Source organism: Telmatherina bonti, assembly GCF_933228915.1.
Source record: "Telmatherina bonti genome assembly, chromosome: 7".
Classification (NCBI taxonomy): Eukaryota; Metazoa; Chordata; class Actinopteri; order Atheriniformes; family Telmatherinidae; genus Telmatherina; species Telmatherina bonti.
In genome coordinates, this window is record NC_136625.1 from 27,714,028 (window position 1) to 27,736,372 (window position 22,345).

Genomic DNA, 22,345 nt, shown 5'->3' on the forward strand with positions numbered 1-22,345 from the left:
TCAAACAGTCAGAAACAAACTCCATGAGGGTGGTATGAGGGCCTGATGTCCACAGGTGGGGTTGTGCTTACAGACCAACACCGTTTGGCATATATATATATATATATATATATATATATATATATATATATATATATACACACTTTGTTCTTTCCATCGTTGAATGTATATTGCATTTTTATTCTTGTTTTCATTCTGTAAAGTGTCCTGTACTTCTTTAGAAACACTTCACAAATGAACATATATTTTTAATGATATTAAAATCGCAAAGTGAAAGTAAATTTTTAGGACTTTTTAAGTTAAGTTAAAGTCATGCCGTCAGCATGCATTACTACTGCTAGATCTGAAACACTCCCAAAAACCACAGGACCTGGCAAACTGGCTTGTAATTCATGTTCTTTAATCTTGTCTTCCACCAGAAACCCTGCAGCAAGCCTTTTAAGTCCGCTTTCTTTGTAAGTTACAAGACATTACAGATAATATCTTGTTGAGTAATGGAGCTGTCCCTTCTTGGACACCTGTTGATAGGTACTAACCATTGCACACTAAGAGCACCCTTTCCTTTTCTTGGACATGTTCACACCCAACTGTCTGCTTGTAACTATTTGGACCTCATAAATTTAAACTTGTACATAATTATCACAGTAGGACACCCTGCTTGCAACAGTGTTGCATGGAGTTTGGAGTGGAAATTCTCCAAAGAGCACTACCATAAAGGACAGGACAGAAAACTGAAGAGAAAATGCGTATATTACAACTTCAGCTTGTTTCAAGCTGATATATCTTATGGAAGATATGTTTGATGACATTGAATGATTCAGGAGATTTGGGTTACCCAAGGAAAATGTGTCTACACTGTATTCATATCTTCATTATCCTTGATTAAAAGCTAATGAGAGCAGACAATTTTAGTCTTGCACTGTGAAAAGCTAATGCAAAGACAGGCCTGTCAGCTCTTGTTTTCCTTAGTGATAATCAGATATTAGCATTAGCGAGGTCACATGGGTTCAGTTAGAATTGGTGGAAATGCATTTCTCATGAAGTCAGTGTTTAGCCATGACTCATCACAGGATTTCTTTTTCAATGACATAAAATAATCACAAAGTGCGGATTTTAGTCTAAGTGCACAATTATGTGTTTAATCAGGATTTTCAGTTCCTTCATCCATCTATTCACTGATTATTATGTTGCATACATTAGCTTCACAATCACAGATCAGATTTAAGAGAAGTAACATTTTCCCATCCCACATAGAATTACACTGATTAGCATTTTCATTTCCAAACTAAAAATGCTTCATTATTCATATCATAAGTCATAAGCAAGGTTGTTTTTGTAAGATATCATTATAATAATAATGAGACTGCAATTAAACAAAGACAGCTGCAAAAGAGCAAGACTAAATGGATAAATGGATAAATGCATAAATGCATCTGGTCTTATAGAAAACTAGCAGGATTTGTGCTGTGTCCTTGAATAATGGTTAGAAGGTAGAATGCTCTGGTTGAGATCTGGAAGGACTTTGTCGGTGTGAGCAGCCGGGGATACAGCAGACCAAAAGCAAAAACAATAGCAGAATTTTCAGATTTTTGTTTTAAAGTGTACATACACACAAAGGAGGTGGCAATGACTCGGACAGCAAACATGAAAAATAAGATGCAGCAGTCTGACTGTTCAACATGACTGAACCATGCCATGAGCATACTAAACAGAAAAAAAGATCAGTGGCAAACAAAAATTTCTTCTGGAAATCACCTTTTTTTTATATTTGAATAATCTGCAACAGGAAATAAACTATAGGGAAGCATAATGTCAGACCACATTTTCCTGCTAAGATGATGACAAAATTAAAAACTTTTTAACGTCTGGAACCACCAACCTTCATCTGTCTTACTATCACACAATACTAAAACAGGCAGGCCTCCTTAATTATTAAGCAGAGAAGATTTTCAAATATAGATACATAAACCTGTTGTCAGCTGCATGCTTTCATGTACAGTGTTCATTGTGTCAGAGTTGCTGGTTGTTTTCAGGCAGTAAGTGCACATGAAGGTGGAAAAAATGCCACATAAAGACTAAACAAGGCAACCATCTGAAACCCATGACTCACAAATGCCTCAAGAAAAAAATGCATTACGATTGTAAAGCTTTGAAAATACAGCAATAGCTCCATGACACAACTGTACTGTAGACCATGTTAAGCTAACGTGTTTGATTGCTACCTTTGCTAAGGAAAAATGACAAACGGGGGGGCGGGCTTCTACAGTCAGAAAGTTAAGAGAACTGAATCACCAGGTGTCCCCCTTGCTAAGTGTGGAGTCATCTTCGACTCATGTCACGCAACTTTCAAATATGATTTAACGCAACGCTTCCTCTTCATCCGTAAGTGATGTTGCCATTTCTGTTTGATTCAACATGAAGCAGAAGGAGATAGAAAGGAAGTAAAGACTACAGAAAGGGACAGAGGGAGATAGATGTAGACATCTGTTTTGCCTTTGTGTCATGTTTGACGGGGGAATAGACCCCACAACGAAGAAACCGATCACATGAAACACTTTGTGTTGTTTTCTTTTTTTATAAAAAGGAGGATATTTTTCACACTTCCTGCTGCCTAAGTCACCAGAGGAGTATCAAAAAAGCTGGAACAGCAACCGGGTTACAGCTTAGTGAACTAAAGAACTGCCAACCAGGTGATAACATATATCCACACACTCAGGTGACTTTTTCAAATAAAAGCAAAAAAATAATAAAAAACAGTCAGAATGAGAGAGAACATGAGACATTACTCGAGAGGCGCTGTCCTGCAGGTTTTTGATGTATCCCTGTTCCAACACTCCAGTCTTGGGTCCAATAGCTTATTTAGTTCTGCACAATGACTGGTTAATTTAAGTCAGGTGTGTTGAAGCATGGATACATGGAACACCTGCAGGATTATGGCCTTCAAGTTGACTAAATGGAAATTTAAATTGCAGCCTCAGCTGTCATTGTGCATATCATGGATATTTTGCAATTTATTTCAGCATAATGATAACGGCAGCCAACACAATCTCTGGTCCTGGTCCAGGATTCCACTGCATCCTTTACAGCCACACAGTCTGCAGCCTCCAGACATGGAAAAGGTAGCTGGCTTGGCACACAAAGTCTCCTGCAGGAAAACTGTTGGCCCTAAAATGAATATGATGTATTACACAGATTTATCAGCTTCTATTGGTTTCCCTCTGTATATGTTTGTGTTGCAGCTGGAAATCATTAAATAAATCCTGTTAAGATTAAGTTAATACCATAATTGTTCAAAAAGTGTTCACGGTCAGTGGGATAAATGTAAAATGCTTTCTTTATTTGTATGTTTGACCATCCCTGTGTTGAGGGACAAATGTGAAATAACATACATGCGTATATCTTATTTCATATAATCTAAAATAAGAAATGTATGAATTGATAAAAATCATATGAAAACCGGAAAGGTGCTTTAAAAAGATGTGATAAAGTGGTGATGAAAAGCAACAAAAAGGAGGCATTCAAAAGCAGCAGAATTAATCACATTCAGAAGAAGAGAACAGAGTTGAAATTTAACCAGCTGAGATTCACTTGACTAACTACAATATTTCTCTAAGCACCGAACAGATAATGGCCATGATGCTTAGCCGCGGTGTTAGATGGTTTCCATTTTCCGTGCAAGATGCAGGATAAGAGATAATGATCAATGCCGTTTTCACAGTCTAATTCACTAACCTTAGTTTAAATCATTACTAACTTAAAATCACGGTGCAGTCCACTCCAAGTCTCAAACACTGAATGGATTTTCATCTTTGGTTAAGAGTAATAAACTACATGAATAAATAAACCTGCTTGCAAACTGCGAAGGGGGAATCAAAGTCTGCCCGCTGCTACTTGTTCAATTTTTCACTTGCATGGGGATTGCTGGGACTGGAGACGTTCAGAAACAGACTTTTTGAGGGCGATTTCTACATTTCATCTGAAGTCGTGATGGTTTCTCATAAAATGGTCTTTTAAGTCGCAGCATTACATTTATTCTGCACCCACGGAGTTCATGAATCAGAGACTGAATGAGAAGTTTGTGGGATTGAAGAAAAAAAAAAAAAGCCTGAATCACAACCTACACAAGCTTCATTACGTCACTGAAATTTACAGTGAGAGCTTTTAATCGTCCAAGTTTAATCTACTGGATATTTTCAAGATACTTTAGGACCATATGACTCACAACAGCACATCAAAGTAAATTTAATCTCAAAGTAAAGACATGAAGTAGTCTTTGTTTCAGTACATGTTTTCCTAAATAGCCTCATGATTTCTCTAGATGGAATTTAGCATAAAAGTAAATTTTCTCTGCAATCTTTCTGATGTTAATGTTAGTATATTCAAACTTATGTTAAGAATACCGTGGTACAGTCATGGCTGGATGACTGGGGTGTAACTAGCAGCAAGTGTAAGTATTCTAAACTTGATGTAAGAGAAGTTAAAAAAAACAATAAGAGTTCTTTTTGAAGAGTCATTTTGAAGACAGCAGTAAAAGAAAAATAATAATTTTACAAAAAAAAAAAAAAATTCTATGTGAGGGAACAGGCAAGCTGTCTGCAGTTGATCTTTGTTTTTCTTATTTTCTCCTTTTTGCTGGTTTACAACACTGTTCTCGGGTTCTTTATTTCTTCCTGAGAATGTCATTTTGGTTTACTCCTCTGAGCTCAAAGATATGCATCTTGTGACAAGAGGTCCCTAGTAAAGTCGTTTTATATTTAAAGGTCATAATCTGAAATGGAAGGCAAGCACCACTTGTCAGGGAACAGGCAGGTACCTTGACTCACACTTAACTTTGAGTGAGAGTGCTATTTTCTCCTCCGCTTATTGATCTAAGTGCAGTCTCATTTTGTTTGCTGCTCTCCTCCAAGCCAATAAAGACACCCACACACCCACACACACATACAGATGAACATGGCCATCACCTGTAGATCTTGTATCTGGTAGAAAACCCTTGCTGGAACCTTTCTCTGAACTCTGTGTACTCTGGACATCTGTGGAAAGGTCCCTTCTCGGACAGCAGCCAGTCCAGCTGCCCTCCACTCTGCCTCGTGTTGAATCCCCATGCCGAGGAGCTGGAAAGGGACGTGGAGGATGATGAGGATGAGGGAGATGAAAGCGAACTGTGGATGGCTTTCCCGTTGTTTCCGCCGCTGCCAACATGTTCAGCTCGAGTAGGCCATGGCAGCCATAGCAACGCCCAAGGCAACCATAAGAGCATCAAGGAGGATGTTGACCATCTAGCAAAGATGGTGCAGCCATGGGAGCACCTCTCTTTTCTCATTGGCCAAGGAGTCGCCATGGTCCCGGTGGTGATGTACTAGGGCACCGGGGACCGGCATTTCTTCTGACAGTCACCTCCTGCGGGCCTGAGTTGGAAAGAGAAAGAAATGGTTTCAGTTTCCTAATAGCAATGTTGAAGCTTGTCTTCAAACCTGATTATTCAAAGCTTTCTGTGAGTCATAGACGTCGCTATCCACATATTGTGATTCTGAAGGCAGCATAAAGCCTCCCAAAGTGCTAATTAAGCAGTTAATGTTAATCACTGCGTGATGGCACACACAATCGTAGAATGAAGGATATTCTCCAAACGTCTGATTCCAAATTGATTTTTATTATTAACAAAGCACTTGTTTAAATGGAGACAGCAAAGAGGAATTGACTTCACTTCCATAAAGTTCTCATGCAATAAAACAAAATCAAACAGATGAAAAAAACGGCTTTTATTAAAAGGAAACCATACAATTTTCGAGACACGTTAAAAATGAGAGTAAAAATCAGCATAGTGTCTGGTTACGACTTCGGCTACCACATAACACTACAGCAGTTTCACTGCTCTTTCAGATCCAGTTACTGTTAAAGGCATAATGTGTGATTATTCTAGATTTTTTCTCCTGATCAAAGTATAGATGGATGGCACGCCATCCCCAAAAGGATATGAATGCATCATCTTTCACCATTTGGAATTCCTCACAGGAACAAAACATGACAGAAATATGGTTCTGACAGCATGACTGGGGGTCAATAGTTTGGATTTTTACTCATTTTTACTCACTTAGAGGAGATATCTAATTACATCTGCCTTCTGGGACTACCAATGGCACTTTGTTCTGGAGAAAGATTGCACATCTAAAGATCATGAACAGTTCAAAACCCCAGCTGAAGAAGGCTCAGTTTATAATTATGCAAGCAGATGTGTACACAGAGTCTCTATGGCTGCTTCCATAGTGAAATTTTGTGGAATTTTCTGAACTAGTTAATACCATTCTGGTGTATGGAGTACGTAGAAGAGTATGGAGTAAGGGCAAGAGACAAAATGAGAAAATCAGCTATCTTAAAAAAACAAAAAGCCAAAAACAAAACACATTTTTGGTATATAACGCCACTCCATCTAGTGTCATAGAACATGATGTCTCTTATATGGTGGTGCTAAAATGGATGAGAAATTTCAAGTTGCATACTGGTGTTCTGTTTGTATCAGTTTTGATTTTATTCAAATAATCTGAAAAGAGTTTACAAAGTCACTCACTAAACCCAACATTTATTCTATTCTGGACATCAGAGATAAAGCAGCCATGTTAATTCTTAAAACCTGTTGTATCTGCCAAGTCATGTATTGGTCAGTGGCAAACAGTTGATAATGGCTTTGTTATCAACAAAACCATATCTGTATCCAATCCTGGTTATTATCGTTGACATAGCAATGATATGTCACTGCTTCAAAACGTAACATCTTCATATTGCTATTTCATAATAAAATTGCTTAATTTGACCATTTTTAACATACTTTTCTGTTGATAAACATCTTAATAAGCTCAAAACATTGCCTACTGTTTATTATTGTTTTAAATGACCAGTAATGTTTTTAAAAGAACTATGGATGAATGAATGTTAATATGGCCAGGAGTCAGTGATGAACCTAAACAGATTATGAAAATTAATCAGTTTTTTTTTTCTTTTTACCAAAAGATTTAATTTTCTTAACTTTTGTGTCACTAAGCAAATGCTGAAGAAGTATTAAACATCTCACTTGTTTGCTTTTGCTGGTATATTGAACATTTTGTAACAACAGTGTGTAAATTACATACAATAAAACACAGAGCATGACCCAATGATGCAAGGCATTCTCCAGTAGCTCCTTTTGTAAAGATGCAAATGTGATTTCAGCACAGGTTGTCCTTTAATATAATTTCCTTTCCTTTCACAAATTGTAACATTATGTGGAACAAAACCCTGTTTTTCAGAAAGCCCCCTGCAGGTTTTCAAATTAAAAGCATTCCTGGTGTCACTGAAGTGCATGAAAAGTGCAAAAGACTGTCAAAGTACTGCTGGACCAACGCATGTTAAAACATCGGTTATGTGGACGAAATGGCACAGCTGTCAAATGATGATGAAAACAGCTACAGAGCTTTGAAAAGGTTGAATATGGAATCACTCTATGAAAAAGTTTTTGAAGGACTGAAATCTATCTGAAGTAGCACTTGTAAAACACAGAGTGGCAAACGTTTGAGGAGATACCACAGTGACAGCTCTCAACTTCTTGATGATGTGTGTGTTTGGACAAGCATGTCATCACACGCCTCCACAAATAGCAGTGGGCGTTAACAGCACGAGCCACACTACAGCCTGAGTGTGAGCGCTCAGTATCGAACATCAAACATCACCTCCTAATGCTGCTTTTATTAGACAGCCCAAACAAACATAGATCGCTGCATGAAGACTTTTTTTTTTCTGAGAGTGACACATTAGAAAGACTTCACAGTGTCCTTCAGAGAAGCAGAGACTTGCGCTTCATTTTAGTGTTAATGACTCGCTGGGAGAAGTGTACTGGGACAAATCAGCATTCCAGAACAGCAACTGAACATAGCACCACAGATGCTTTTCAATGAATTGGGATCCCAAGTACTCCCTGTCTATTATACAAAAAAAAAAAAAGGATTAATTTCAGGTGGAAAGATGCAGGCTGAGACTTGAAAAAACATTACTGGAGGCACTGCATTTTTAATTTACACCCATGGTACTGTGAGATTACTGTGACTTCAAATGGCGAATAGCAAAGTCATCTGTCAAGCACATTCATGTCTGGATTTAAAATTAGAATCGAAACTTGATGAAATGGATTCCATTAAAATGGTTCATACATATATTTGGGGATTTATTTCTTACTTAAGTCAGAAAAACTTCATTCATAGCTTTAAAAAGTTGTGAAACTAACATCAATCTTTCAATACTTTTTCTTTCTGTCTGAGACATAGATTTCATTTAAATGTTTACACTGCAGCATTTCATGAAACTATTGGGAGTGTGTGGGAAATATGAAGAAAACCAATACAAAACTGATACAAAAGATGGCAGCACTTGTAAAATAAAAAAAAAGTAAAAACACATTTTTTTATGAAAACTTTTACACAATAACTTCTGTATATTCATGCTTTCTCTGCATCATTTAAGTGCATATTTTCTAATGTTTACTTGAATGGCACATGATGCCAATATGCATGCACATGCAGGCAGATATGGACTACTTTACAACCACGTTCAAAGAACACGTAGCCTCTAGTGTTCAGGAGAAGAACTGCACGCCAGAGGTACGAAGTAAGGGTATTCATAAAAAAAGAAAAAAACTTTGGAAAAACAAGTTTCTCAGCACAAACCACTGTTTTTGTTTTCTAATTCTACCAAATATACTTTTTCCTAAACCCAGAAAGAAAACATTGGAACATTTGTTTGTGTCCATCTTAAGTCTAGAAAAGGTCCCTGGCTGAAAACACACCCCTTGTCCCCCATTTTATTCAAATTGAAAACATCTGCCATTACATACGAACACTACATGACCCTTCGTCTCTCGAACACTTTGTAGGGTCCCATACAGTATTGCATGGGACACCATTATAACCCTACGGCTACAAAAAGGCATTCGACATAACAGCTTCAGTTAGAGGGCACATTGCCTCTTGTTGAGAGAACAAATGAACAAGTATATTTCTTTTTACTATTTTTATTTTCCAGTAATCTTCCTCTTAATACTTAACACTTGCATTTTTCTTGTACAAAAACCTCACATTTGTTCTGTGAAACATTTAGCTTTGAAATTCAAAACATCCAATATTGACTGAGAGCACTGTAGTTTCTGAAGAATGAAATTAATCATCAAAAATGCAATTTGCCTAATAATTGTGCAAGTAGTGTAAGTGTCCCGGTTATGATTGGGGATTCGCTGTTATTGTGCAAGTAAACACGATGTCCCAATTTCAGAAACCTGACTGGGAGTGTTAGAAAGTTAAATACACTTGGTAATTTAGACGAAAGGAAGCATAAAATAACAGTCATTCAAGTGGGTAATGGTTAGGTTTCAGAAAGACTGCTTTCCAAACATGCAGAGAGAAATAAATCAACAGCTAAATACATTTGCAGAAAAAGCTAAATTAAATTACTCATTCCAAACTATGAATGTGTGTGTGTGTGTGTGTGTGTGTGTGTGTGTGTGTGTGTGTGTGTGTGTGAACGCATCATGTGTCTGGGTAAATATTATTCAGTGATAAAAAAAAATTCTGCTATTATATGTTCTAATGGATAAAAAAATGATGTGACAAAAAAAAAAAAAAAAAAGTTTAGTTTAGTTTTTAAAAAGGAATGATGTATATTAATAAACATAAAAATGCATGTATGTAGGATTATGACATATTTTATATATATATGACATATATATATATATATATATATATATATATATATATATATATATATATATATATATATATATATATATATATATATATATACAGGCATGTAAATGTACATTAAAATGTTTTTTACCCTTTTGTCCAGTACAAAACATGATGGCAGAAAAAACAGTGGTTTTTCATGAGTCAGAATTTACTTGCCCTTTCAACAGAATAAACAAATAAATATGAATTAAAAGTAATAATAACTAGAAAAGCACTCGGAGAGCGCAACCCTCTGCCAAAGGCCAGTGACCCATCTCACAATGTTAAAGAATCCTTTAAATAACTCAAAAAGTTATGGACAGATTTTCATGAAATTTTAAGGAGTTATTGGAAATGTAAAAATAGAAGAATTGATTTATTGTTGGTGCAAATCTCGATCACCGTTTGGATCCAGGGATTTTTCTTAAGGATTTTTTAACATTGTGAGGTAGGGCTATTGGCCATTTGCGCTCTCCATCTAATGTATTGTAGATTTGCTGTTCAACATGGAGCCACTAGGAGGAGCTTCTTACTATGTATCCCCATGATGTTACAGTTGCTAGTATTTAGTATTTAACCACTGTAGAGCAAGTTTTACCTTGTCAAAAGAAAAAGTTACCAAGTTGTCTTTGCTGACTATGTCGGTCATCTAAAAGAGCTCTGTAGCAGAAAGTTCAATAAAGCCTTTTGCTCCTTTAGCTGTCAAACCAAAGCATATGCTAAGTTGAAGACAGAGTTAAAGTTTTCCATTTTTTTTTTTTAAAGACTTGACAACTTTAAATTGGTTGTCAATGTGATTTACCATCACTTCTAAAAGTCTTACTGTCTTTTTGAAGTAGCTTATCCATATAATGTTTATTCAGTGAACATACACAAGATTTGCCTTCCGATAGGATGCTATAACTTGTTAAAAGGTTTCCTTCCTCAAAAATAAATATTCACCGCAACTGCCAGGCTTCTTTCTCCTCTGAGACTCTACTGCTAATTATAAAATGCATAAAACATGCTGAGAATGCCAGCAAGACAAAGAGACATTTAATGTTAGCCTTGCATTATTCACACACCCTTTGCCTATTTACCCTTCTCTCCAACAAATCTAGGAGAGCAAGGGGTAAGGTACGAAGGCATGGTCATCTTAAATCCATACTGCAGGGTAGGGAGGAAGAGGGAGTATGAGGGCATCCAGGTGGAATGGAAAAATCGACCACGTGTCACACTTAAATAACATCTCAGAATGACAGAGTAAAGGGGAACCAAGACTTATGCTTAATGGATTTTTCTCCATCACCCTCACTGGTCTTAGCAAGAAAGACTTGTGGCAAGTTTGCTCAAGATGGAAGAAGATGGAAAAGTGGGAAATAAGACACGTAGTGAACGCTGGAAATGGGGAGGTAGACACACTGACGGGGAAATATTTACCTGGGAAAGAAGACACAAACTTTTTCCCTCAAAGGTCTCACCAAGCAACTGACTGTCTAAGCCAAATGCCAAGGAGAAAATTGTATGACCTCTTGACTCATTCAAGTAATTTCTGCTCCAGCTGGGGAGGGCAGAGAATAATGTAGGGAAGCCAATGTCCCGGCTGAGTCAGATAAATTTACAACCTTCATTTTTCTGTGCTGCAGAGACCAGCAGCAGAATACATCAGCTCTCTATCCATGTGCTGCGACCACCACAACCGAGAGTTCTTATTGGCTCTGGCACACTTATGTGATTCTTATTTCATTTGTACATGCCTATGTGTAGTCATGGCGATCCAACATTTCTTTCTGTATATATTAGTGAGTGCATATGCTGCTAAGCACTTGGGGTGGGCCGTTGGCAGTCATTAGAGCTGGTGGAGGTCCATCCGCATTAGAGGCCAGCTGTATTTCTCAACCCCACCAGCTCACAGCTAACCTTTCAGTGTTTAAGCGAGTCAGCAGCATTAACCGACCAGCTGCACACCTGCTCCAGCTCCCGCCTTGTAAATTCAGGCTTGCTCACCACACAACGAGGCTTGGAGGCAGGGGGGCAGAGAGGTAGGCCGGAGTGTGGGGATGAGTGATCTGGACAAACGCTTGTGGAGGAGGACGGATGCAAACAAGAACAGCATGACAGTCAAAATGAAAAGGGAGGTTAAGAGAGAGCAGCAGAAGGGAAGACAGCATATGCATGGAATAAATCAAAAGAAAAGAAAGGAAAAAATACAAAAGGGAGTGGATCTCACGTCTTCACTTTCATATGAGCTTGGCTTGGATGTGAATATTAAACAGCAAATGAAGCCAGATTTCTCAGCATGGATGAATATCAGGCTGTCATCAATTATATGGTGTGAAATAAAGCTATATGAAGTGTATTTCATAACCCTCCACCACACATATCGGGTGCTCAGCTTTTACTGGTAACTCTACCAAGTATTGTAACCTGGAGGAGTTTTGCAAAACCAGGCTGCTTGAAATGAGACACTGTGTTCTTCTTTGGCTCACGTCAATGGGAGCTCCTCAATGGCAGCACAAAGGAAGAGGACATTTTAAGTAACACGTTACAAAGCATCCTGGTTAGAGCAGAACTTTCTTTCTTTCTTTGCCCTCTGATCATGATGTATTAATAAGTTGGCTTATCTTTAAATTAAGTCATCTTTTGACAACTTATTATTGAAGAGAACAAACTGGAAAACCAAACTGAAGGCGTAAATTACTATCTTACAAAAACAGCAGTCAAAAAGGGGCCCAAAAATAAATACAGCTGTTGAGAACATTATTTCTCACAAAGACACCTGTTTCAAGTAAATCTCAAGGATTAAATGAGAGGTACTATGTGCTTCTTCCAAAGAAAGTAAATGGCTGCATCAGGTGCTTCACAGCTGAAAGACGTCAAACCTGCAAAGAAGAGAAAGAACCAGAGGTTGTTGACAGATTTACATCTTCATTGTGCGGAGCTAAAAGGTAAAACACTCGCAAAATAAAGCTGTCAATCTCAAGGAATCTTGTTTATCATGTTATAACGTCAATAAAAATTAATACAAAGATCAGACAAAAAAAAAAAAAAAAAAAGTTTAACTTCAACAACTTTCATTTAAATCCATCTGCAATACTATTTCAGTACCTTTCATGAAACTAAAGTTTCACATATACTGAATTCACTTATGTAAGAAAAAACAATTGTTTTTTTTAATCAAAACTGTCTGTTTTTCACCTTTTATAGGAAGACAGATGAAGCCTTGGAAAACACCAGTCAGCAAATGGAAGCCCACTGATGCCACTGCTTAAACATATAGCTGTTCATCATCTATCAGAGTTTACAATAAAAAAGGATTGATCTGCATGTTTGTTATAGAAACTGACATAAAATGCTCATTTAAATGTTAATAAAGTATCTGATGAGGAAAATGAATTATAACACCAGACATGATCAAACCCTCTCCCTGAGCCGTCACCTTATCGTGGTGGAGGGGTTTGTGCGTCCCGAAGATCCTAGCAGCTATGTTGTCGGGGGCTTTATGCCCCTGGTAGGGTCACCCATGGCAAACAGGTGTCTAGGGGAGGGACCAGACCAAGCACGGTTCATAGACCCCTATGACGATGACAAACCTGGGCATAAATGTTCCCTTGCCCGGACGCGGGTTACCGGGACCCCCCTCTGGAGCCAGGCCTGGAGGCGGGGTACGAGAGCGAGCGTCTGGTGGCCGGGCCTTCGCCCATGGGGCCCGGTCGGGCTCAGCCCGAAAGGGTTACATGGGCCCCACCTCCCGTGGGCTCACCATCTGCGGGAGGAGCCGTAGGGGTCGGGTGCAATGTGAGCTGGGCGGCAGCAAGGGGCGGGGACCCTGGCGGTCCGATCCCCGGCTGCAGAAGCTGGCTCTAGGGACGTGGAACGTCACCTCTCTGGTGGGGAAGGAGCCTGAGCTTGTGCGCGAGGTTGAGCGGTTCCGACTAGATATAGTTGGACTCACCTCGACGCATGGCTTGGGCTCTGGAACCAGTACCCTCGAGAGGGGCTGGACCTTCTTCCACTCTGGAGTTGCTCATGGTGAGAGGCGCCGAGCAGGTGTGGGCATTCTCATCAGCCCCCAGCTTGGTGCCTGCACGTTGGGGTTTACCCCGGTGGATGAAAGGGTAGTTTCCCTCCGCCTCCGGGTGGGGGGACGGGTCCTGACTGTTGTCTGTGCTTATGCGCCGAACAGCAGTTCAGAGTACCCACCCTTTCTGGGGTCCTTGGAGGGAGTGCTGGAGGGTGCTCCTTCTGGGGACTCCATTGTTCTGCTGAGGGACTTCAATGCTCACGTGGGCAATGACAGTGAGACCTGGAGGGGAGTGATTGGGAGGCATGGTCCCCCCCCTCTGAACCCAAATGGTGTTTTGTTATTGGACTTCTGTGCTCGTCATGGATTGTCTATAACGAACACCATGTTCCAGCATAAGAGTGTCCATATGTACACCTGGCATCAGGATTCCCTGGGCCGCAGTTCAATGATCGACTTTGTAGTCGTATCGTCGGACCTGCGGCCACATGCCTTGGACACTCGGGTGAAGAGGGGGGCGGAGCTGTCAACTGATCACCACCTGGTGGTGAGTTGGCTCAGATGGTGGGGGAGGAAGCCGGTCAGAGCTGGCAGGCCCAAACGTGTTGTGAGGGTCTGCTGGGAACGTCTGGCTGAGCCCCCCGTCAGAGCGAGCTTCAACTCCCACCTTCAGCAGAGCTTCGAACATGTCCCGGGTGAGGCGGGGGACATTGAGTCCGAATGGGCTGTGTTCCGTGCCTCTATTGCTGAGGCGGCCAGCCGGAGCTGTGGCTGCAAGGTCGTTGGTGCCTGTCGTGGCGGTAATCCCAGGACTCGTTGGTGGACACCAGCAGTGAGGGATGCTGTCAAGCTGAAGAAGGAGTCCTATCGGGCCTTCTTGGCCTGTGGGACTCTGGAGGCAGCTGATGGGTACCGACGGGCTAAGAGGCATGCGGCTTCGGCCGTTGCCGAGGCAAAAACTCGGGCATGGGAGGAGTTCGGCGAGGCCATGGAGAAAGACTTCCGGACGGCTTCGAGGAGATTCTGGTCCACCATCCGGCGGCTCAGGGGGGGGAAGCAGTGCTCCGTCAATACTGTGTACAGTGGAGATGGGGAGCTGCTGACCTCAACTCGGGACGTTGTGGGTCGGTGGAGGGAATACTTCGAAGACCTCCTCAATCCTACCAACATGGCTTCCCATGAGGGAGCAGAGCTGGTGGACTCGGGGGTGGACTCTCCTATCTCTGGGGCTGAAGTCGCTGAGGTGGTCAAAAAGCTCCTTGGCGGCAAGGCCCCGGGGGTGGATGAGATCCGCCCAGAGTTCCTTAAGGCTCTGGATGCTGTGGGGCTGTCCTGGCTGACACGCCTCTGCAGCATCGCGTGGACATCGGGGGCAGTACCGCTGGATTGGCAGACTGGGGTGGTGGTCCCCCTTTTTAAGAAGGGGGACCGGAGGGTGTGTTCCAATTACAGGGGAATCACACTCCTCAGCCTCCCTGGTAAGGTCTATTCAGGGGTCCTGGAGAGGAGGGTCCGCCGGATAGTCGAATCCCGGATTGAGGAGGAGCAGTGTGGTTTTCGTCCTGGTCGCGGAACAGTGGACCAGCTCTATACCCTCTCTGGGGTCCTGGAGGGGGCATGGGAGTTTGCCCAACCAGTCTACATGTGCTTTGTGGACCTGGAGAAGGCATTCGACCGTGTCCCCCGGGGGCTCCTGTGGGGGGTACTCCGGGAGTATGGGGTACCGGACCCCCTTGTACGAGCTGTCCGGTCCCTGTACAACAGGTGTCAGAGCTTGGTCCGCATTGCCGGTAGTAAGTCGGATTCGTTTCCGGTGAGGGTTGGACTCCGCCAAGGCTGCCCTTTATCACCGATTCTGTTCATAACTTATATGGACAGAATTTCTAGGCGCAGCCGAGGGGTTGAGGGGATCCGACTTGGTGGCCTCAGGATTGGGTCTCTGCTTTTTGCAGATGACGTGGTCCTGTTGGCTTCGTCTGGTCGTGATCTCCAGCTCTCACTTGAGCGATTCGCAGCCGAGTGTGAAGCGGCTGGGATGGGAATCAGCACCTCCAAATCTGAGACCATGGTCCTCAGCCGGAATAGGGTGGATTGCCCTCTCCGGGTCGGGAGTGAGGTCCTGCCTCAAGTGGAGGAGTTTAAATATCTCGGGGTCTTGTTCACGAGTGAGGGAAGGATGGAGCGTGAGATCGACAGACGGATCGGTGCGGCGTCTGCAGTAATGCGGGCTCTGCGCCGGTCTGTCGTGGTGAAGAAGGAGCTGAGCCAGAAGGCGAAGCTCTCGATTTATCAGTCGATCTACGTTCCTACCCTCACCTATGGTCATGAGCTGTGGGTCGTGACCGAAAGAACGAGATCTCGTATACAGGCGGCTGAAATGAGCTTCCTCCGCAGGGTGGCCGGGCTCTCCCTTAGAGATAGGGTGAGGAGCTCAGTCATCCGGGAGGGGCTCAGAGTAGAGCCGCTGCTCCTTCGCCTCGAGAGGAACCAGTTGAGGTGGCTCGGGCATCTGGTCAGGATGCCTCCTGGACGCCTCCCTGGTGAGGTGTTCCAGGCACGTCCCTCGGGGAGGAGACCCCGGGGAAGACCCAGGACACGCTGGAGGGATTACATCTCTCGGCTGGCCTGGGAACGCCTCGGGATCCCCCCCGCAGAGTTGGCAAATGTGGCTGGGGAGAGGGAAGTCTGGGCTTCCCTGCTTAGGCTGCTGCCCCCGCGACCCGACCCCGGATAAGCGGCAGAAGATGGATGGATGGATGGATGGACATGATCAAACAAATAAATGAATAGCAGCAAGTAAAATAGTGTCATTCCAAGGAGCTGATTTGACTCTGAAATCCATTTTATCAGTCTGGATGAAACATGAACTCCATGCAAATCACATCCTTACTGAGGGGCAACCAAAATCTTGTACGTCTGTCTGCATCGCATCGAACCACTTCAGCTGGGTCAAGCTGAACGCTCAATCCTGGCCTCTTCTTTGAGGAGCTTGCAGAAAGTTATCAAAGCATGCAGCTTGTGGATGAATTCAAAACAAGGAGGAAAATAATCGCGATTAAAGCATGAAAAGGTTGATCATCATGCTCGAGCTAACTCCTACATGTAGCCATCAATAATTTATTAGGCCTGTCTCTAAACAACCCTGCAGTGGCTTAAGGAGGCCTGGGCTCCACCCAGCGTGCCCCCTTTCCTTGTTAAGAATCTTGAGAAAGAAGGGTGACTTACAGATAAAAAACTAGTGTGACCTGCAGATAAAAAGTGTGACCACATTAATCAGTTTTAGAACAATAAAAAGCGGTGTTAAAGAGCATCTGATTAAAGGGAGTAAAAGAAGAAGATGTAATTGGTTTCTTTCTCAGCTGAATTCTGCCTACAGGCCGAGTCTTAACAAGCAGGTGGTAGGAACCCCCCCCCTCATGCTCGATGCACAGCACGCACTGACGCTGATGCACAGATTACCAAGCAGCAGAGTCAGCAACGATGTCTGAGTGCAGCATAACAGGGATAATGTCCTGAGACACACTCTGATGGCCTGTGGTTGGAAGCTGGAAGCTTTACAAATTATATGCCGTGTTGCTTCCTGTGTGTGTGTGTGTGTGTGTGTGTGTGTGTGCTCATGTTTCTGTGCAGTTCATATTACATCCGTATGCAGGCGTGTGTGTGCATGCATGTCTTATCAGTGTGTTTTCTGGACAGTTTCCAGCTAGAAAAAAAACAAACAGCCATATGGTCAATTAAGGCCCATCAATACCTCCGTTAACATCTTTACCAGCAGATAATTGAGAAAACAACAACCTGTCAGCATCGTGTTCTGCTGTAGGACATTTTAGCACTTTCCTCCGACCGCGCAATCTCATCGGCGGTGTTTGAAAAGTCTGAGAAACCTGCTTTCGATGAAACCATGAAAGTGCTTGATCTAATACCAGTGTGTTTTAAACTGAATGGTAAGCCACAGCTAGACTAACCTGGGCCCGGGAGCAAAGATTTGTGGATGAGAGCAATTGATTCTCACTGCCTCATGATTTCCCCTGGTTCTAGCAGAAACAATTAGTCAATTAATCGAATAGAGAGAACAATTAATAGCAATAAATTCACCAACAGCAGGTGATGTTATGCTGGTGTAAACACTCTGGTTTTCACTGGGTTAGAACATTCTGGTTGGTGTAGAAATGTTCTTGTTGTTGTTCTTGTTGGGTTGTTTATCTTAGTTTTCTTTTTTTCCACAGTGCAAAGGCATGCATGTTAGGATGTAACTAACATGTCGTCGGTGTTATGATGCATGGTTTCACATTGGCTTGATCAACAAGAAGTATTTGATCAACTTTGCAACAGATTCATCATTTAAGCAAATATGTCAAGGTAGACATCACAATAAATACATCAAGTTATTTATTAGGGTGTCTGAAAAAAATACCAACTCAAATACTTCCAGTAGAACTTTAAATTCGAAGGGCACTGGTATTGTCAGTGGTGCAACCAAAGTTCCACGACTATGAGGAACATATTTTTAAATATTCAGAATATTTTGGTTTTGTGTGTATAGTATTGTGAAAGATCAATCTAACTGCAGAATGTTTTAACATATTGTATGATGCGTTTCAGGAATAAGCGTTGGCTTATTTCAGGCCCCATGTTACTCAGGATGTCTTTTGTGCTTTGTTTGAAACTTTAGATACTTGATTCTCTAACAGTGTAAAAGATCTTCTTCTGTAGAGAAGACGTTACAGTTGTTGTGGCTTGTTTTCTACTTTTTGTTTTGTTTTTTTCATATTCTTTCTTTTTCCTATTCTTTTTTTTTCTTCTCTCTTCTTTTCTTTCTGTTTATCATTTGTCTCTTTTCTTCTATCTTTTTCCCTCATCCTTTCCCTCTATTATCTCTTTTTCTCTGGACGGTCCAGCTGTTATAAGCTGAAATAACAGACTTATGACATAAGTATAAAATAAAGAAAGAAGCTTAAGAACAAAGGGTAGCCTCATATCCTCAAGCACCTCTTGGAAGTGTAAGTGTATTCGGCACAACACGGCAGCCAGACCATCATTCTTCTGTCAGGATTCTGGACAGGACATTAAAAAAAAAAAAGAAAAAGAAAAAGAAAGGAATAAGTGTTGGCTCTTTGTGTCAAAATTTAAATCTGGTTTGTAGAGAAAAACTGAATTAAAAATGTTCCTATTGTGAAGTGAGGAGGTGGATTTTAGTCCAGTGACTAAAAGTCCCTGCTAAAACTAGCTGCATTGAGGAGAGCAGTAAAGAAATGGTTGTGAAGGGAATTATTCTACTGCTGATTGTGGTATTTTTTTCAAAACCATGTAACAGGCAAGTACCTGAACACACTTAATTTGTTAAAAAATTAGGTTTTTTGTTTTTTTTGGTTTTTTTTTTGTGGTAGAAAGAAATTATGGACATTTTTAAAAATTCTGAATAGAAAAAAAAAGATTGTTTAAGAAAATTAATAAATAACATAGCTGAAAACGAACAGCAAATGAGCTATGAAAAATAGACCTGCACTTCTCCGTCGACCTTGCCTGAGGTTTGCTAATTACTCAATACCCAGAAAATAATGAAAGCAATTTAATAATTATAAAGACCCAAAAGATACAGGGCTCATGGGGCATAGGGCATTTATGTATATATATATATATATATATATATATATATATATATATATATATATATATATATATATATATATATACACATATGATAGATAGATGGACAGATAGATAGATAATGTATAATGCTGTAACAAAGTATTTCCCCCCTTCCTGATTTCTTACCATTTTCCCAAATTTTTCACAGATTTTTTTTTTTTTTTGCTTAATAAATAAAATATCTGTTTGAAAACTGCATTTTGTAGGTTAAATTTGAGGTTAAAAATTTCAAGTTAAATTTGTGGTGATCTGACACATTTTCACAGCACTGTATAAGAAACCGCCCTTTACAAGACAGGGTGTGCATCCTTCTATTATGTATATTTAAATATATATATATATATATATATATATTTTTTTTTTTTTTTTTTGGAGAATTTACTGGGAGCAGTTTTCCTTTGTTGATTTTGGTTTAGTTTAATGTGTCATTAAACATGCCTTTGTTTGCAATACATTCATTCCTGTGAGTTTATTTCAGACACCTGTTTGTACATAGTTTCCCTTTGTTCCCTCCCTGCTCTTAAAAAGAACCAAACTGACCTTAAAACCAGGTATCAAACTATGACTTTAGCATGCTGTGTCACCCTTAATAAATATAGTTGCTATTTTCTGATATGAAATTTTGTAATTTTATAGAAAGTCTCTGTATTGCTAAAGCACTGTGTTTTGTCCCATCTACTGTCATTTCTTTTCTTTTTTCCTTCCACCATAGCATCACCATCCTCCCGGACAGATACTCCCCAATTTTTCTCCATCTATGAGTCTGATAATTAAGCTGCTGACTACCAAGTAAAGCTGCCTCATAAAGTCTGCAATACTATAAGCACACTACAAGACTGATTTTATTTGTCACTATCTACTTTAAGCCTTTTTACATAGGTCCACATACAGTCAGCCAGCATCAGTTGATATTCTTCCAGCAGAGGTACAAAGCAAATTCTGGTAATTGAAAGGACCTGGGGGGGAAAGGAACTCAAATTACAGCCCAACACAGTAATATAGACAAACCTGAGGATATGTTTCAAATATACATGAGAGTCATTTATGCCAATATATCCCTGTACATGAATAATTTCCTTCCAAGTTACTGTAATGATCCAGAAAGGTTACTCAAGAGACATGCCAGTGATCTGTTAAGGCAAGTATAGGGGGAATTACATGTAGAAAAAAAGAAAACGCAAATGATGACATTAATGTTTCACATCTTCAAAAGTCAACTAAAGAATATGTTATCTGGATTTTGAATGGTCCATGTCCATGCTTAATTTTGGCATATTTAACAATATATTACTGAACATTGTATTTATTCAGTTAGTTATTTAGATGGTAAGCTAGTAGCTTAGTTATATTATGATTGTTCATGCTGATATAACCAACAACTCCTTTTAATATAATCAGGTGGCAGAAATTTACATTATTATAGAAAGTAAAACAACATCTTAGATAACAACAGCCTGAATAACAAAGCAGTGATTTTTCCTAAACTTCACAAACTTACAGATGAGACATAATATGACAGAATACAAATATCATGACATACTGCACATGGCAGTAACATAGCTGCTAATTACTGAATCACCTCAAGCTGATGCTAAAAATACTCTGCGCTATCAGAGACTGGGAGCTCACAAAGCATGTTAACAAGCTCCAAGGAGAATCTTCCACTGTTGAATGCAATCTTTACATATCCAAACAGTTGGCAGATAATTGAGCAAGCACCGAGGCTCATGTGGGACATTATGCTTACCAGTCTGGCCACATAGGCTCACAGGGCAGCCATGCAATTAGCATTGGTCCAAATGAAGCTGTAATGATTATTCTCACTATTACACTGACAAAAGGCCTTTGACCAAAAACGCTAGCCAGCCACAATGTCAGTGTGATACTAGCTGAAATGACACGCACGATGCCAAACAAACCAATACTAGACAATGTCACAAATAGAGGCAATTTGACAAAGAAAAACATATCCATTAATTAGCTTTTGTAGATACACAGATGTTTTAGTGGGTGAATTGTGCAAATTATGGTTGTACCTAGGATCTCCTGATTAGGCCATGATGCGGAATAAAAAAAAATCATCCAGAGATAATTTCGCTGATTGATTTAAATACTTATTTGCTTTTGTTATTGCACTGCTGACAGATATTGACATATTGTGTGACAGTTTGAAGGTTGATTAGAAGTTGAGGTCAAATTCCAGTTAATATTGATCTGCTTGCCTTGTTTAAAAGACCTTGTGATGGTGATACAATAATATCTGAATTGGCTCTAATAGTGTCATTCATGAAGAGCAGAAATGACCAGCAGCATCCAATAAACAGGTCTGTTGTTCTTCCGTCTGCTAATACTGCTAAATCAACAATACTACAGCAAAGCAGCTCACTTCCATCCATGTTGCAATTTCCACCCTATGTCACCGCATAGGGGTATTCACTTCGGCACTACGAGGACTCCAACATGTTTCCCGAGTATTCCTGCTTCCACACACTTTGGCTGTTAGATCCAAATTAAATGGATCTGACAGCCTATCTGGTTCTGCACAGTAACTCATTAATTTGAGTCAGCTGCGTAGGAGCAAGGATACATAGAAATCTGCTGGATTGCAGACATCATAGGACCAAATTGAGTATCCCTGTTATAATCCTATGTGATTTTAAATGTAGATACATTTAGACTCATGGAGTCATTGATAATGAATGAACAGTGTATTGGCTATATTTTGGTGTTTGTTGTTTGCTTGTGTCCTAATTCATTATCTTGCAGCGATAAAAAAATTCCAAATATCTCCTATGTTTTCTTGTTCTGGATTGTAGTATACAGAATTTTGCTGAGATCCAAATCTAACCATTATCTTACAAAACCTTTTGGGAACTTCTCCTGTATTTTTTGGCCAAGCACCCTGACCTCGCATTGTGACGTTAGAAGTTTAAATATTTCAAAACCTGTT

At 40.5% G+C, this 22,345-nt stretch overlaps 1 protein-coding gene across 1 annotated transcript in view; it reads right to left on the reverse strand.

Annotated features, from left to right (window-relative positions):
- Positions 1–5,338, reverse strand: part of brinp2 (bone morphogenetic protein/retinoic acid inducible neural-specific 2) — a gene marked incomplete at both ends in the record, with an annotated part of 120,949 nt that extends 115,611 nt beyond the window's left edge. Inside the window, one exon of the mRNA XM_079243633.1 lies at positions 4,962–5,338. Within this exon, the coding sequence (XP_079099759.1) occupies positions 4,962–5,338 (377 nt within the window). The remainder of the gene's footprint in view (positions 1–4,961) is intronic.
- Positions 5,339–22,345: the final 17,007 nt, after the last annotated feature.